The sequence below is a fragment of the Chelonia mydas genome, chromosome 6, assembly GCF_015237465.2.
Source record: "Chelonia mydas isolate rCheMyd1 chromosome 6, rCheMyd1.pri.v2, whole genome shotgun sequence".
Classification (NCBI taxonomy): Eukaryota; Metazoa; Chordata; order Testudines; family Cheloniidae; genus Chelonia; species Chelonia mydas.
Window position 1 is genome coordinate 29591661 of NC_051246.2, and position 17361 is coordinate 29609021.

Here is a 17361-nt window from a genome sequence, read left to right on the forward strand (position 1 = left end):
TAATGAAGTAAAGCAATATGGCTTTGTAGCCTAGACGGGCCCTTAGTGACTTAGGGTCAAAAGGCTCATTGACTTTCAGTGAAACTTGTATTCCTAAAGGGCTTGTCTACACATAAGTTATACTCTCAACCTATACTGGTGCTGTTAACTCAGTACAACCCTCAGTGGATGCAGTTATAGAGCTATAAAGGTGCTTCCTATATGGGAAAAGGAATAAGCTGTATTAGTATAAGAAAACTTTATCCTGCTGGAAGGCCTCATCTACCCAACAGAGTTTGCTGGCATCACATGCACCCACCCATGCCTGCTGTTCCATACAACTATGCCAGCAAAATCCCCAGTGTAAAAACAACTGGGCTGACAGAAGTGTGCTTCCGTCCACTTAGCTAATTCAGGGACATTACTGTGCTGTCAGAACTACTGTTGGCTTATGCTGTGTCTACACTAGGAGACTATGCCAGCATAGGGATACCAACCAAGGCATTGCAAAGTAGATAAGCCCTAACTGTGACCACGCTAGGGGTTGTACTGGTATAACTCTTTTGGTAAACAAAAACAACAGTAACAAAACCCCACAACACATTCCCCACACATCTAACCCAAAGAGTCATACCAGTACAAACCATGTTGAGAACAGGCCTGAGTAACTTGATGCTTTTGAAAATCTTACCCTCAGTTTTTGCTTGGTTATGTTTCCTGAACGTCTCTGAAAGTAAGCGAAAGTTACAGGCAAAAAACCCATACTTTGACAAAAGTTTGCTGGTGATATTAGGGGTTGATCATTTTGGTTCGTTGTTTTTAACAATCGAGATTAGTGCCTTTTTGGAATGAAACATAGAACAATTTTTGTGTACCTCAGTCTTGAACTGCCAAGACTCCAGGGCGCATGAAGTCTTGGATGAGGATAACAGAGAAAAATGACAATAGATTCAGCTGTCGGCCTTTAGAAATTCACTGAATGGTTTGGCCTTGAACCCTCTAACTAGCATTTGATTATTGTGTATGTTGCAATGAAATGACTGTGTTACAGTGGCAAAAATGACAAGTCTCTTTCACATACCTGTTACACTGTAACCTTGTATGTAGGCACACAGAGGTTAAGTGACTTTTCCAAGAGGACATATCAAATCCATGCCAGAGTAAGGAATAGAATCCAGGTCTCCTGACGTCCAGACCCAGACTCGAGCTACTAGGCAACACTGTGTCCCCTATACAAGTTAGAACACAGAGCTAGGAGCCAGGAAGGTCTGGAGTTTTAGTCTGAGAAAGTAAACCATCGTTTCACTGGGTGACCTTGTGGCAAGTCACCTGATTGCTTTGTGCTGACCTGTCCTTCCACCCAGAGGCTGCATAAGTACCAAATTGGGTCACACAAAAGGGGTGCAAATCACCCTTTCCCTGCTCAACCCAGATAAAATGGCCTGTCTTAGCAAGGCTTCCTAAGCCCTACCAGCCAGAGAACTGAGGAATCAAAATCATGAGCACAAAATCCTACATGGGGTTGCATACTGTGCTGCCCTAAGTCCAGCATACCATTCATCATCATCATCACACACAGCTGGCCTGAAACAAGCCTAATGGATGAACTTCAATGGCACCGCCAGAGATGCAGAACCTGAGTGGAGCCCAATTACCCGCCTTAGTCTTGCTGTCTCAGGAGTGATGGAGCAGGTTGACGGAAACATTTTAACATTCCTGTCCATGCACCAGACTTTAATTACCTCAGAAGATTGAGAAATGAGCAAAGGCAGTAATGAGAACATCATGAGCCAAGCAAGACGGCATCTCTCATTCAGACTCTTTGTTTAGTGAATTTGTTAGATGAGGTGTCATTTAAAAGACTTGAAACCCATCCAAAGCAGTAGGAGTGGGATGCATGCACTTACTGGGCATGTTTTAAGTAATAATAATGAGGAAGACTAAAAAGGGAGTAATTTAAAGATCATAATTTAAATTTCCTCTGGACAGATCACAGTGTTGTTGCAGGGCAGTGCACATAACTGCCCCACTTACTGTGGATTAATAAGCCATGGTTGGAAGAAATCCAGCCCAAAGAAGTTCTTACTAACTTTGTGGGGGAACTGTGCTGGGAATTCACTTCAGAGCTGGCAGTTAGGACATGCCCAGGGGGCTTGGGACATCCTGATGGACCTGAGAGACAAGGGTCAGGAATGACTTCCTATGACAACTATTCATAGGAAAATACAGCTGCAGTCCTTTCCACCCAGGAGAGCTTATTAAAAAGTGCTCTGTTCAAGGGGCTGCCAAGACAACATCTGCGTGCGGGGTGGCTTTTCATAATGGAGGTCCCGACAGGGATGAGCCTTGTTGAGGCAGCTTGTCGCAGTGTCAGGAGGGCCCTGGCTGACCCCAGCACTCAGATTACAGATCTGGGGTCATAAAATGTTTATGACTTTAATTCCCCCTTCCTCTCTTCCAAGAATGAACATTAAAGATAGTTCAACTTAATTTTTTCCTCCTACTATGTACTTGCTATTGTTGGGCTGCCAATGGATGCCACGTGTGCAAAACAAAGCCTTTTCCTCAAGAGTGGAAGCAAGTAGAGAGAGCAGATGTTTGAAAAAGAAACCTAAACACCTCCCTGGAAGGGTTTTGGCATCTAGCACAGGAGGTGCTCTGTGGGACTTTTCATGGCCTCCCTCTGTGGGACTTTTCATGGATAATTTTGCAGCTTGAAAGGAGTCTAGATGATGGGTGCGTATTACCCGGGGGTTGAAGATGGGGCAGGGGTGGGCCAGCTGGGAGACATGGGGAGTTTGAACAGCTGGGATGAGCATTCAGTGGTCAGAGGAGATGATGCTTCTCATTTGCAGGTGTGGGAAGGCTTACGCGTTAACAGGGGGTCTGGGTGGTGGTGCAGAAAGGTTTGTCAGTCAAATGAGGGATGTTTTCCTCTAGGGGGTGCATGGTTTTGACTTGTGCTGCCCCTTCTCTCCTGTTTCCCATCCATTTGCCTTTGAGCCCCCATCCTGGGACCCCAGGCACAACCCTCCCTATCTGAAAAATAAATCCCAGGTTTGGCAGTCACGTTCATACTGGGGCCTTCCAACCCTGATTCCTATAGGGCCTCAGTGGGGGAAAGCACTCTCCCCAGCACTCCCTCTGCTTTTAACGGTCATTCCCCACTTTTGTTGTTTGTTATTGAAGGGCCAGTCCAGCATTTATCATCTAAGGCAGGGAGCCATGGTTCTGCTCCATCCACTCCCTGCTGCCTCCATGCTGCCCAGGTGGCAGACAATTCCTATGGGTCAGGGGAGTGTTAAAGCTGCATTCTCTCCTGAGATCCCTGCATGAGCTCTGGAAGCATTTGCTCTAGCAAAGGAGCTCTTATTATCCATCCACTGGTCTGAATATTTTGTGCACCAAGGCTATATTCTGTAGCCCTGACTCAAAACTCAGGCAAAGGTCCCATGGAAATTAAGGCACCTATCTACCTTTGCCTCCAGACAGGGGTTGAATATATACATACTTTTTAATCCAGTCAGGACAATGTTTTAAACCTCAGCATGAGTAGGTCATGAGTTAGGTATGTTTCTGGGCTTGTTTTCCCTCTGTAACCAAGAGACGCTGACTGGATTTTATGAAAGGAAAACCCATGCAGGATGATCCAATGAGTAAAACTTCCAGCTTAACAAAGGATATAAATGATCTCCAGATGACAGTAAAAGAAACACACCTCGAAATTAAACATAGGATAAGAGAGTTCCAGTACAGAGTGAGGGAGGAGGGGCATTAATTTCCTTTCCGTGCTCCAGAGAAATCCATTCATTTGACCAGCAGGGATTGTGAATGAATTCAGAGCTGGTTTAGCCCCACTGCATAAGAAGTTTATTCTTGTACTTTTGTTTAAGTAATAAACTTCTGAAATGACGTCTCTGCTCAGAACATGTGCAATAAGAAAATGGTTACACTCACTAATTATGCTCATTAATGTGTCCTTATGACTGGGAGACCCGTTCCAGATTACTGAATTCAGTGAATTCATTAGCAAGTATACTGACAAACAGGATTAGCGATCCCAAGGGTACAGTATTACATAATGTACTGTGTTCATTTATTTTGACAAGCAAAGTTTAGTTTTAATTATTTATGATGATGCATTATAATGGGTGCTGTAGAAGCCTGTTTTGTATAAGTAATGAGAACTTAATGAGACTGCACTACAGGCCCCTGCTATTAAATTTTTCCTGAGAGGTGGAGCAGACAGCCTGGGGAAAGAAGGGGGGATTGTGGGAATTATCACGCTTTGTGAATTAGCAAAGCAAAACTAGATGAGGTTCTACCTTAATGTATCGGTTATAGTTTCTTACATATACTGAATGTTTATAATACTGTATTCAACACAAATTTAACACAAGTGATTTGAATGGGCTGGATCTTCTATTAGTGCAAATCTGTTTTGCTGCATCAGAGCTTCACCACTGTACACCAACCAGGAGTCTAGTGCACTATGTACTTATGAAAATCTAGGTAGGATTGTATCTCCTCACTGTGACGTTATCCTTCGTGCTGCGCAGGAGCTGGCTTTCTAATAGACGGGGTATATTTTGTTCTGTCACTCAGGCGCTGATGACCAACGTGTTCCATTATTGTGTCATTGCTCTCCCCATGGTATTGGCACTCTGCACGATGGGCATCATTACAGACAGCATTCTCACCAAGTCCGTCCCTCCTTCTGACACTGGTAAGACTTGTTAAAAGACGAGATTTTTTTTTTTTTTAATTAGACAATCTTCACGCTCAGACTCTGGGCCTTGTGACTTTTAAAGCCCGAGGTTTCAAGCTGTGAGCTGGCATGTGCATAAATGCAGCTGTGCTGGTGCTGTGCTGCCAACCACGACTTAGAGCGTTGTGGGAAGAATGCCGAGTTCCCAGCACATCCCGTCAGGCATAATTTGACTAAGAACAAAGCGTAACCTGTATTAGTCCTGCATCTCTGCCAGCCAATGAACGCTGGTCAGAAAGAGCAGGACTAGAGTTACAAGTGAGCCAGCGACCAGCATCAATTGACGACAGCATAACAAGAGGCAGAATCCTGCAGCCTTTACTTAGAGTGAAATCCACCTTGCTGCAGAGGATCTGTGCAAAGCTTTACTTATGCTTAAGGTTTAGGTGAATCACAAGGCCTTGTGTCAGCCCTCTGCACTTAGAACAGCGGTCCCAAAACTTTTTACCTCATTTCCCCCCTTCCCCGTGTCCGTGCCCCCCTCCCCCGGAGTGGGGTCACGGCTCTGGGAGGGGGGGACATGGACAGGAGTAAGAGGGCTGAGGCTGGGGTCACAGCTGGAGGCAGGGCCAGGAGCCCCCTGAACATTCCTCTGCGCCGCCCCTAGGTGGGCGCGCCCCACAGTTTGGCCCACTGATTTAGGATTAAGATTAATAGATTTGGCCCTTGAAGGGGCTATGATAAAAGGAAGAGCTACAATATTGGATAGCTAGTTAGCTTGAGTCGTATCTTAAGGTTGTCACGCTTCATAGCACCCTTGCCACACTGCTGTAGTGTGGTTGTGCAGCTTTTGTTTTACACTAAGGCACATTTCTGAGAAACATGCCATTCCCTGAGAAATCCTGTTCAAACAACTGTATGTAATTTATGTCAGAAACGAGGATGAGCAGGTACAGGATGAACAAAGGACTAGCTTGTACAATATTGACCGAACACTCCATTTTTGACTGTATGTTCCTCATAGTCATTCAGGCTCTTGTTGCCTGCACTTCCACTTGCAAATACCCAGCCATATGTCTGGATCCAACAAGGAAAGGTCCACACAGCTTTCCTGTCACTCAGGTGCTTCTTTGCATGCAAAACCAGGCTATGGGACACCATGATAAACAATAAATGCTCAGAATGGAAACATGGGAGCATATTCTTGTAAATGAGGGGCCCTGTTCAGCCAGAGAGTCACCATAGATATGAATCTTAAAAGGAGTCATGATTTCTGTGTATTATAATAAAGGAAGTGTCTGGCCACCACCCTATTGGAGAGGAAGGGTCATGGTCCTGAAAAAAGACTTCATCATCTGAATGTCCGTGCCTTCCCTCAATGAAAGAGTTCTCCCAGGATGCAGGGCCGTACATATTGTACCAACATCAGCATGACACTCTGAACCTTCCTTTCCACTATGGTAGCGGGCAACTGAGAGGCTGCTAAGCCCAGCAGACTCCTGGGTTTTGCCAAGCAACCTTATTGTCCTATCTACCATGGACAAAACAAAGACTCCTGCCTAACAGCCTCGCTGTTCTATGTGAAGACACAGTGAAACTGCTGATGGTCACCCACAGAGCCAGCCACCCTAATCCATACACCCCTCAGAGGAGCAGCTACGGCTTTGGTTGCAGCTGGTTATAATACTTAAACTATTTTGTGATGTTTCCTTGCGCTGTTAAAAGAGTTGTTGCATTTTGCCATAGAAGAGGCTGTGGTTCAGTGGTGGACACGTATATTTATTTCCTTCAGATGTGGCCAGAAAATGTATGCACACATCTGTGCTGTCACAGCAATGTTCTGGTGAGCCTTCCCTGGCCCCCACCATCTCTGTCCAAATTATTCTTGCTCCAAGTAGAGGGTCCTTTTGTGGGAATGGGGCATATTAAGATGAGTTAGTGCCTATCTGCAGGTGATGCTTCTGCTCTCTTAAGCCCTGCCTCCATGGCCCCACTCCACAAATATCTGTGGAGTTGTCCTCTTTTGGGAGCTCCATAACTGGTCCAGTCAGATTCTATCCTGCACTCCCCACTCCGGCTGCAGCTTTATGGGCAGGTGTCCATACAGAGCCCAGTTGAAATTTAACTCATAGTTTGTGCAGTCTGTCAAAGGTTGTAAAGCACTTTGGGATTTTTCTGGATGAGAATGTCCCATTGTTAGCCTGATTTAAGGCTGAAATCTACCCCGCATACATTGTGAGCACTTTGAGCCATTGAATCTCTGTTAGAATTTAATTTGTTTGCTAAAACGTATTTAGTTCACATTGAGCTAAGGACAGAACTTTCCAGGACTCGATTCTGTGCGAATGAAAATCAGGAGTTTCAAGTCTTCAAGAAATGTTTGAGGGAGAGCAGTGGAGGAGGGGCAGTAAATGGCATTTAAACATAGAGCAAATCTGGAAAGCATCCAGACTGCTCTCAAAAGGCTTTTGTGAGGAAAAATGGAGCATGCGCCTCTTTCAAAGCCCAGAGGCTAACTTCAGTCACAAGTGAGCATGAGTTTAGTGGCCTCTTCGTAGTCTTCGTTTGTTTGCGTACATTATTAGGTCACACCCCACCCCCAATTCAGCAAAATTGGCAGTCTCTGCTGAAGGACAGTGGAAGGGTTGGTACTGCAACTTAGGACAAAGGTGCACTTGCAGAGGTTGTGTGGAGCCCAGAACTAGCCCATTGGGAAGTGTTGCAAGAAAAGATTGTGTGCATTTGGAGAGCTGTGCATGGGCCCAGAACTGCAATGGCAGGGGATTTAGTAGGTTAGGATTGAGGTGCATTGGCAGAGTTGTGTTTGGGCTCAAAACTAGATTGGCAGGAGGTGCTGCTGCAGGTCAGGATTGTACTTCTTTAGCAAAAGCATGAGGAGATTGCAGTAAAAGAGGGGTCCTGAGAGTCATTCACTTTCTCAAGTAGGATTTTGTTTTTAAAACTTTGTCTCAAGGCAGAGGCAACAGTGAAATCAAGAGTACCTGGCCTAGCAGAGCAATTTCAATGTGTAAGATGTTTCTTTGGAGTACCTGTCTAATGTAGTATGGGTGTCTCCCAGAGAAACAATGCTACTAAAATGCCTGCCACCCATTTCTGATCAGGGGTGACACCATACTGTAGCCGTTCCACCCACATTCCAGATAAAACTATTGTCCCAACTGTACAAATGTTAAATTTACGCTACAAATTAGTCATTTCTACTTGCATTTGTTAATAAATCTCTGCCTTTTAATAGCTCTTAAGCTTGATGTGATATTGTGACATTAAAGCTTTTCACATCAAAAACACAGAAAGTGGAGTTAGCCGTGAAGATTTTCAGTTAATTTAAAGAACTCGTATTCGCAAGATCGTTCTATTCGCCAGTTCATCTTGAGGAACTCCCTTTGGAATTGTGTCTGTCTTGAGTCTCGCTGAAGGAATCTTCTGAAGATCTTTTCATTAAGAGGCCTATCCAATATTGTCTAAAACCAGTTGTTGTCTTTCCATTGATCTTAATAAGCACTGGGTCAGGCCTTTATGATAAAGAGGGGACTCGCCCCAGATTAGAGTGCTCCTCTTATCAAATTGCTGGAAGACTGGATAGAAGTTAGTGGAAGCCGATTGTCCAGTGAGGATTTTCTTCTCCACTGTCACCAAACATTAAAGCGTCCCTGTCCTTCCCAAATAGGCATGGGTACAGATTACCACTTGCTGAGATCATTCAGATCTCTGCATCAAATCTTGCTTTCCCAAAGTCATTTCCTAATGGGGGCTGATGTGTTTCCCACTCATTTTTTACCAGTCACTGGGGCTTTCTGTTGAAAGAGTGGACTGGAAATGATTTCTTTCATTTTCCTGTGCGGTTTTTTGTTTTGTTATTTTTTTCTTCAAAGCAGAAAGGGATTTTGCAGCATGCTGGAGTAACACCATCGGCATGGGAGAGCTGGTGGGAGTACAGGCTAGCCCCGATTGTGACCTGTCAGCATTAAAATCCCTGGTGGAACTCAATCTCGCTTCCTAGAATGGAGATGTTGTTTCTGTGCACAGGTCCAGTTTAGGAGGCTCACTGGTTTATGGATTGACTTGTATATTCAGAAGTAAAGCTCACCATGGAGATTAAACAAATTGATCCTTAAATCCAGGGCCAGTCTCCAGCACTGTGGCATCCCCAAACTTTTGGCAGCCAACTTCTACTGCTGCATTGTGTGCTGTGCTGGGGTAACCCTGCTCTTGTGCTAAGTAGGGGAGCGCTGCTTAATCTTTCCTAGCCTTGTCTGGCTCCCGTCCTGCTACAGAGCCTACCTCCTCTCTTTTCATAACCAACCTTCTTCCTCCATTGCTCAGACTCAGCTATCAGTTGACTGGTCCAAAATGTGCCACCTCCCTGATTGTTCCCTGATCATTGAATTAGGCCGCATTGTGGTCTGAGGCCAGCTGTAGGACAACCCCATTAACCACAGCATTGTAACATGACATAAATCAAAAAGAAGGGAGTTGGGGCAGTCCAGTGCAGCACAAGGGTGCATTAGCTAAACTAAAAGAGGGATTGAGAGACCACTGGCCCCAACACCTTTCACTTACAGAGGCCTCTGGGCCCAAGCCCTGAAGTTTACAGAAGAAGAGAGGTTGGGAAGACTGAGGTAGGAAGATGGCTGAATCAGCAATCGTAGGCAAGGCAGGTAACTGCGTAGGACAAGGAATGATGGGTGGCTGGGAGGGGAATAAAGGAAGGGAGAATGAGAGTGGGCCACTTGTGGTGAAGGGAGAATAGCGAAAGGTGCAAAGATGCAAGAGCTTTGGGGGAAGGGTAGTGTGTGGAGAAGCCAGAATAAAAGGATGAGAAAAAGTTTGTGGATTTGAATTTATGCAGCACTTGGCTGCTTCTACATTGGACTGAGCTGTACAGAGCATTGCAGATGTTTTTGCTAATGTACTGATCCTCAGACACTTGTTAGGCAGTTAACATTCTGAGAGCAGTAAATTCAGATTTCAAACTGCCTAAAGATCAGAGGTGGTTCGTACTGGAGGATCTAATTTGGAGCCATCTGGTTCTTTGGGAAACAGAAATTATCTTTCAGCAAAATAAATCTTTCAGAGGTGCAGACCTGGAGCCTGAGCCTGTTTAGATGATGGATATCTGATTAAACATACACACGCAACCCACCCACACACCACAAAGTGCCAGCTCAACTGTTGGGAGCCAGTTTGGCTACTGTATATAGTAATTAGTTTAGTTCAAATGCCTGGAGGGGGAAAAAAATGTAGAACTTGCCCAGGAAGCTTGGTGGCTGTGTGATTGCTCCCACTGGGAGAGGTCAATTATGGGGATCCACCCAGCTCATTGATGGGGAGCAGTACTCAATGTCTGGCAGAAAGATTTTTCGAAGACACACACACATACTACTCCCCCTCCTATTGACTCCCTTCTCAACTAGCATTATGAATAGAAGTACAGCAGGCTTGGATCTGCATTAGACTGAGGACTGGTCAGATTTCCTCTAATTCACGCTCCCCTAAAGACTTTTGGACTCAGTTCTGTTCCAGTTACATGGTCCTCCATCACTTTATAACTAGTAGAATCAAGTAGTGCATTTGTGCTCACATTTAGCTAGGCAGGGCCTCCATGTACAGTGCCACACCTGACAGCAGGATCTTTATGTAAAGTCAAAATGCCTACATCCAGAGTTCTCTCACACCTGTGCAAACAGCAAAACAAACATACCAATATTGAAAATGGTCCAAATGTGACCAAAGTCTAAGCTTAGCTCACAAGCTGCCTCCCTTCTCCTTCCCTGATGTCCTGTTCTAAGGCTTTTCATTTTGGTGCTGTACTGGTTTTCCTATATGAATAGCAGGATAACGTGCCTGCACCCTACCACGTGCTCTAATATTCCATGTCCATTCATCTGCATGCGCACATGCAAGTGGCCCTACTTTGCCAAGTAGTAAGTGCTTTCTCTTTGCCTGTGGCTCCTGCTCCCTTGAAGCTCCCAACATGGCACAAGAATCTGGTGCAGCTGGATACAATGCATGTGTTCATTCATATTGAAGCAATCTTTATTTGTGATGAGGCTTTTTTAGGGCATCATCTTTTGAACAGACTAGTTAGAACCCAACCTCCCAGAGCCAAGTTGCTATACTGCAAATCCTTAACATCCCATATCCTGAGCAAGAGGACAAATTGTGATAGGTTGTTTTAGTAAGGTGGAGATGCACTGGTAGCTGCCTCATCTAATTATTGTATTAGAAAAGTCTGATCTTCCAAGCTTTGCAAGTGACAGAGTACTAAAGTGTAAATTACCACACCCTTAATGAAATAAATGTTCCCAGTTGCAAGCCTAACTAAGAGGACTACTTCCAGAATCAGAACCTAGCTCCCAGTATTGGGCACTGAATTCTTTCTTGAAGAGTGCAGAATCTGATTGCCCTTTACTACAGTCTTCCTGTTGTGTGAACACTGCAGTGGAGAGCTGAGATGGCTCACAGTGGAAGTTACACACTTCTGGAGACACAGAGTCCATGTAAATTATGTCTGTTCAACAAACTGTCATTAAAGCTTTGTAATTAGAATTAATCTGTAGTTTATGTATGCCCTTTTTCTCTCCCCTCTTCTGTAGGTGCCATGCTTGGGATATGTGCATCTGTTCCTCCCCTGACACGGACAGTGGGCCCAACACTAGGTGGAATTTTGTACAAGATGTTTGGAGTCTCAGCCTTTGGTTATTTGCAACTGGCTGTCAATATAGCTCTGTTTTTGTATATTTTTAAGAATAAAGTACCCCAGAAAGAGGAGAGAGTTCAGTAATCCAGGCTACATGTAAGTCTACTTTATCTACAAAAACTAAAATGTGCAATGTTTATATATCAGGACTTTTGCCTCCATTCACCCAGATTGAAAATAAAAGCAGCCTTAAACCAGCACTATGCATTTCAGCAGCGTATACAGTAACTTTTGCTATTGAAGCAGTTTACAAAGCCTTAGTAAATGACATTCCACACCGTTGATAGTTTGCAGACTCTTCTGGGCTCCACACATAAGTGTGTACTACACAATTACAAGACGTAGGACCCTATCCTTGGCTGATGTAAATCAGCCTAGTTCCATTGAAGTCAATGAACCCAATGAGGATACAGCCCTCTCTCTTTAGGAGTAATGTGGAGGTCAGGTTGTTTTTACAGTGCTTAGCACAATGAGGCTCAGATCCTCATTTAGGCCTCTGATCAATACAACAATATCAAGTGCGAATAGTTACAGAAGTTCCAGTGACTGCATTTCAGCCACCCCCACTTACAGGTGTGGGTCTATCCTCTCTTACACTGTAGAATGGAAATAAAGGCATGTCATCCAGATTTTTTCAGACATGGTGTCCTAAAGACCAATTGAATCCATATTTAAGTCATGCTTTAACCCCACCTGGAGAAAGAAGAAACCCACCCCTCTTTAGGAGGGTATTCCAGGCTGCAGTACAGGTAACTGAAAAACCTGTAGGTTCAGGAAACCTAAGTACTGTATCCTGCTTAAAGGCACAAACCCCTCAATGCAGAGCATTTCTTGCCACCAGCCATACATAGGGGATCAGAATCAAGACTTTCTTCAAGCTGGTCCAACCAACAGATAGCTGAAACCTATTTCATCCAGTGGGAAAAAAGCAGCTAGTCCATAACTTATAAAGCCTCCTAAGTAGTTTATAGCCATAGCATTTCCCAGTTTTTGGATGAGCAAGCACTTCCCTTTTGAGCCACACCCTCCACTAGCTCCTTATTAGAACTATGCTTTAATTGGCCCCTAATTAACCCTCCTACATGCTGTTCACAGGATAATCTTTGTAGTTTCCACCAATACTCTCTAGTCTCCTTCAAGCAAGGCTCTGTGGAAGTCAGTGGGAACTTTACCTAATTAAGGATTTCAGTTTCAGACCATTAGTAAGAAACACTACACAGGAAAAGTCTTAAGGAAAAATGCATTTGGCACTGAAACTGAGTTGCACTTCCCCTTTCTAGCTGTAGAGAAGGGATAGCTGTATGTTAACAGAATTTCTCTCAAGGAAATGTAGATTAATTAGTGACAAGACCTGATTTTCATAAGCACAGTACCAAGAAGTTCAGCTATTTCTCCAACCCCTGGGCTCTGCAAAGTGTCCTAAGAAGAAGCTGATAAAACAGTACTTCCTGCCTCTGGTTAGGCTGGAAATCCCTTGAGAACAGCCTCTTCCATTAAGCATGGCTGATCCTGGCTGGATCTAGAAACTGAAAAGTTGCATATAGAGATGTGAAATAACAGGGAAATTATTATATAAACCTTTCCAAACCCCTGAGATTATATAGATTGGTCTTTATTTTATCCTGAACCAGTTCAGATATCCTTCTTCTTCTGGACTAAGCAAGCAGGGGGTATTAGAGGAAGCATTCTGGAAGGCACTTTTATTCTGTAACTGGTGACTGCAGGTGTTCTTGCACCTTCCTCAGACACAACTAATCCTGACCATTGAATTCTGGATTAGACGGGCCAGTGGTCTGATACAGTATAGCAATTCCTAGTTTAGATGCAACCGATTTTCTGCTTGGAGACCAACTGAAGCAGGCCCTTTCCTAGAGACATGTCCGTTTTCTGTTATCAAAGCACATTAGTATTTTTATTAACAGAAGTGTCTGGATACATTAGTATAGCCCTATTTCCAGATGGTGTCTATGAACTATTTTTCTGCAACCTGCACCAATAAACATACTGCACCACAGTGTATAGTTATAAAATGTGAACATTTCAAGTAATTTATTTGGAATGGACACATTAATGCAAAAGCAATATTAAGACATCTGCTTAAAGACATTCATCAAAATAAATACATATAGATACCACAAATAATTTAAATTGGGTTTGTTTTGCACCAATGGGTGCTGAATATTCTTTGCATCTCATAAATAGATGAAAGGAGTTTGCAAAGCTGTGCCACTTAAAAACTTGCTGAAGCTTCACCAGAAGTCCTTTTGAAAGAGTCTTTGGTTTTTAAAATGCATCTTGGAGCGAAGCTCAGGGCTCTTTGCTCAGCAGCCTCAAACTTGGAGGAAACTCAACTGTTCCCAGCCACCTTCTTTGCTTTCCTTCATTGGTACCCTGTCCCATTTCAGTCCAAGACATTTGATCTGGTTTATCATCCAGCGGTATATTCTAAAAGAGAGAAACAGAAAATAAGTCAGAAGTGCAACAATACAGCAATATTCTTGTGGGGTAAGAGCCTAAGGGAGTTTGGCACTCATATTTAAAAATCCCAGCCTATATACAGAGTTCCTTAAAGAAGCCCCTGTTAAGTGTCTCTCCACATTTCCTCAACTAAATGGCATAATTATTAAATTGCTCTTGCTAGTTAGTAACCATGCACAGTATCACCCAGAGATCCCTGGTAGGCAACACTCACAAAAAGCTCAGTCTCCAAAATGGAGTGCCAAGTCTACAACACTTCAGCGTTCTCTGCTGGCCAAAGTGGCTTAAGGAGCAGCTTTGGTGGTCGTCTAAAGGCTAGTATTACTTTCCAGTCAAAAGCTGCAGCATGAAAAGTCAATGTCCACTGCTTGAATTATGTGGGGAGGAAGGCTAAGGGGGTGATTAATGAAAGCCTGAAACAGGCAAACCTACTTAATACAACACAGCCCACCCAGTGCTTTGAATAAGACAGAAGTGAGGTAGCCCCTCAAAGTAGTAAGAGGGCCTTGGCCTCCCCAGTTCAAGCATTAAAACCCAAGTCAGCTGCTGCTGAGTGCCTCAACCACAGGATGTGAGAGTCTTCCCAGGGAGACCCAGCCAGTGTCAGACCCACAGAAGGAGGTCCCCAGCCCAAGAGAGAGAGTAGAGGCAGGCAGGATCCCAACAGCGATTCTCCCATCCCCATTATTGCGTCCCTTCTCCTCTTAAAAAAGGAGATATTTGCCACACTAGCTACTAGACAGTCACTTCTTATCCCAGGCTGCCGGATGCTGAAGTGGCTTTAAAACGATCCCTAGTGATTTTCATAAGAAGCCACAGGCATATTGGTGCTTTCTGGGAATCGTTAAATTGCACTGCCCAGCAGGGGCCGCTGTGGGGCCAAGTCCATTCAACCCCTCCAGGGCCGACCGGCTCGGCTAATTCCACCCGCGCCTCCGCCTGCAGGCGCCAGGGCTGCGTTTCTAGCCGATGCAAGAGTCGGGGGTGGGGGGGTCTTTAAACCTAAGGCCGGGTGGTGCCGGTTCCGTCCGAGCGCTACGGGCAGAGCCGGCCGAGCCCGGGCAGGTGCGGTGGGGGTCCCCGTGAAAAGGCGGGAGGCGCCCACGTGCTCTCAGGGGCTGGCAGCCGCTGTTTAAAGCCCGGGAGCAGCGCTAGCCTGGACCTGGGGGGTGAGGGGGGAAATGCCTCCCGCGCTAAGCACGTGGCCAGCTCGCCGGCCTGTGATCTCTGCCCCCCCCCCCCCCCGCCGCCGGCCCTGCACCCCGCGCAGCTCTATGGAGACGGACTGAGGCGCAGCGCTGCAGCCCGAGCTCTGGAAACGGAGCCCGCCCGAGCCTTTTGCAACTAATCGGACCCCCCACCCCGGGGCTCACCTTCCGCCGCACCTCCTGCCGCCCCGCGGGCTGCTCAGGGCGCCCGGGCCAGGCGCCGCTCCTGGCTGCCCGCCGCCGGCTCCAGCTCTTGGCGGCTCTTGAAGTCCTGGATGGCCCGCTTGTTCTGGAAGTCGATGAGCGCCATGGTGATGGAGGCGTTCCAGCAGCTCTGGTCCGGGCAGCGGAAGTCGATCTCCTTGCGGTCCGTGGTGACGATGGTGAAGTAGATGTACTTGCCCGTGCGCTCCACGCAGTCCACCTTGAGGATGGAGTGGAAGCCCAGCTCCTTGCCCCGGGCGCGCTTGTGCCCGTCCGGGAAGAGGCTCAGGCTGTCCTTGGTCAGCACCACCAGCTTCTTCTTCCAGAACTGGAAGAGGCTGTCGCTGCGCTTCTCCAGCTCGCCCTCCCGGATCACCTCGCCCGGCATCTTCATCCTCTGCGGCGCCTTCTTGCCTGGGCAGCGCGCTGCGAGCCGGCGAACTCTGCAGCGGCTCCTGCTCCGGCGCCTCCTCCAGCTGCAATGAGCGAAGGGTGCTGGATGAGGAGCAATTTATTCTGGTGAGTCAGCGCCTCGCTCTTCCGGTGCCACTCCCTCCCCAGCCCTGCTGTCACCCACCCCCGGCCTCCCGAGCCCGGCCCTGTCCCTCCCCTCCCCGAGCCCCGCCTGTATCCGGCACCTCCTCCCCCGCTGGCCCCAGGACACCGCCGGCACACTGCCTTCCAGCTCCAGGCCGGTTCATCTCCCACCGCCTCCTGCATCCCCGCCCCTCCCTCTTCAGCCTCTTCCATGCCCCCCTCTCCTCTCCACCCCTGTTCCCTGCCTGGCCTCCATCAACCCCCAGCCTGCCTCTCTACAGCTCCCCTTCTGCGCCACTCCCTCGCCTCTTCCCCCTTCCTTCTGCTCGTTCCCTTCCCCCAGCCTCCCACCTGTGTCAAGTCTCCCCCATTCCCTCTGCCCCCCCCCTCCGAGTTGCCAGCCCTCCAGGATAGTCCTGGAGTCTCCTGGAATTAAAGATTAATCTTTACTTCAAGACTGTCATGTGATGAAACCTGCAAGAATACATCCAACCAAAATTGGCATCCCTCCCCAAGGCTCTTCTCTCTTCTTGTGTGTCTCTCCTTCCCTCTACCCCTCCCCCCCGTCTGCCCTCCCCATCCCCTCTATCTGGCTAGCCCCTCACCTGGCTCCTTTCTCTCCCACTCTTCCCCTTGCCTGCCCCCAAGCAGTGACTCTGCTCAGGAATGCAATTGCTGCCCAGCCCATAGCGTGACTCAGCCCTGCAGCGGCCTTTGGAACTTTCTCAAGGATTCAAGCCTCTTCCAGGCTGGGCTGAGCGCTCAGGCCGGATGTTGGGGGATGGGGAGGCACCTTAACCCTAAAAGTCACCAGACCGGCTCTCTGTCCTGGAAACCTGTGGGCTGAGGTTCCTGATTTTTGTCCTCCTGACAGCCAGGTATCTGGGATCCTCCCCAGCTCACATGCCAGGAGGGACAAAAGGAGAAGGGCTCTAGGCTACTTCTGCCTTTCCTGGCCATGAAATGTTCCACCCGCCACCCCCAATATGTCCAGGGCAGCCCTCCACTCACCTACCTAACCTATTTCATCTCTCTGCATTTCTGAAGTGCCCATCACCACGCTATCTAGGCTTTCTCTATTAAGCTACATTAAAGAATGCACGACACTTTCTCACATTGGAAGCTCTTATCTTCTACTACAGCACTTTGATCATCCAAGGCCCAGATCTTATAATTCATCAGACTGGAAAAGTATGCTGAACTCTGTATGAAACCCACCCAGTCCACGCACAATGAATGGCAGGATGAAGGCTATAGATCAACTTCTGTGCAAAAAGCTCCATTTTCACCTGGTAGTTTGGAGAGAGGGTTTTTTTTTTTCTGTTTCATGTGAAATTTGCTTTTGGCAGGCGTTTCTGAGGGCAGATTCAGCAGCTTGCAGAACAAATTGCATTTTAAACTATAAAAACTAAAGAAATTGAAACAATTAAGAAGGTTAGTTAAGATTTAGTACCTAAATGATAGAGTGATGGGTGCGTCAGAAATGCAGAGTAGAGGGGGTCCAAAAAAAGAAATGTTTCGTGTTT

At 46.6% G+C, this 17361-nt stretch overlaps 2 protein-coding genes across 5 annotated transcripts in view; one reads left to right on the forward strand and one right to left on the reverse strand.

Annotated features, from left to right (window-relative positions):
- The window catches only part of SLC22A18 (solute carrier family 22 member 18), a 114290-nt gene extending 102682 nt beyond the window's left edge, over positions 1-11608 (forward strand). For 2 of the 4 annotated variants that reach the window (XM_027825411.2, XM_043550158.1), the window contains 2 exons: positions 4585-4705; positions 11305-11608. In XM_027825411.2, coding sequence (XP_027681212.2) covers positions 4585-4705; positions 11305-11492 — 309 coding nt within the window. In that variant the 3' untranslated portion in view covers positions 11493-11608. Of the gene's footprint in view, positions 1-2536; positions 2716-4584; positions 4706-11304 lie in introns of all 4 variants that reach the window. The other 2 variants (XR_006291941.1, XM_043550159.1) reach the window with 2 other exon arrangements.
- Positions 11609-13425: 1817 nt separating this feature from the next.
- Positions 13426-15848, reverse strand: PHLDA2 (pleckstrin homology like domain family A member 2). The gene is made up of 2 exons (XM_037899649.2): positions 15260-15848; positions 13426-13853 (listed from the first exon to the last, which is right to left on the reverse strand). Exon 1 carries the CDS (start codon positions 15690-15692, stop codon positions 15294-15296), a length of 399 nt encoding a protein of 132 aa, XP_037755577.1. The 5' UTR covers positions 15693-15848; the 3' UTR covers positions 13426-13853; positions 15260-15293.
- Between the last annotated feature and the right edge of the window lie 1513 nt (positions 15849-17361).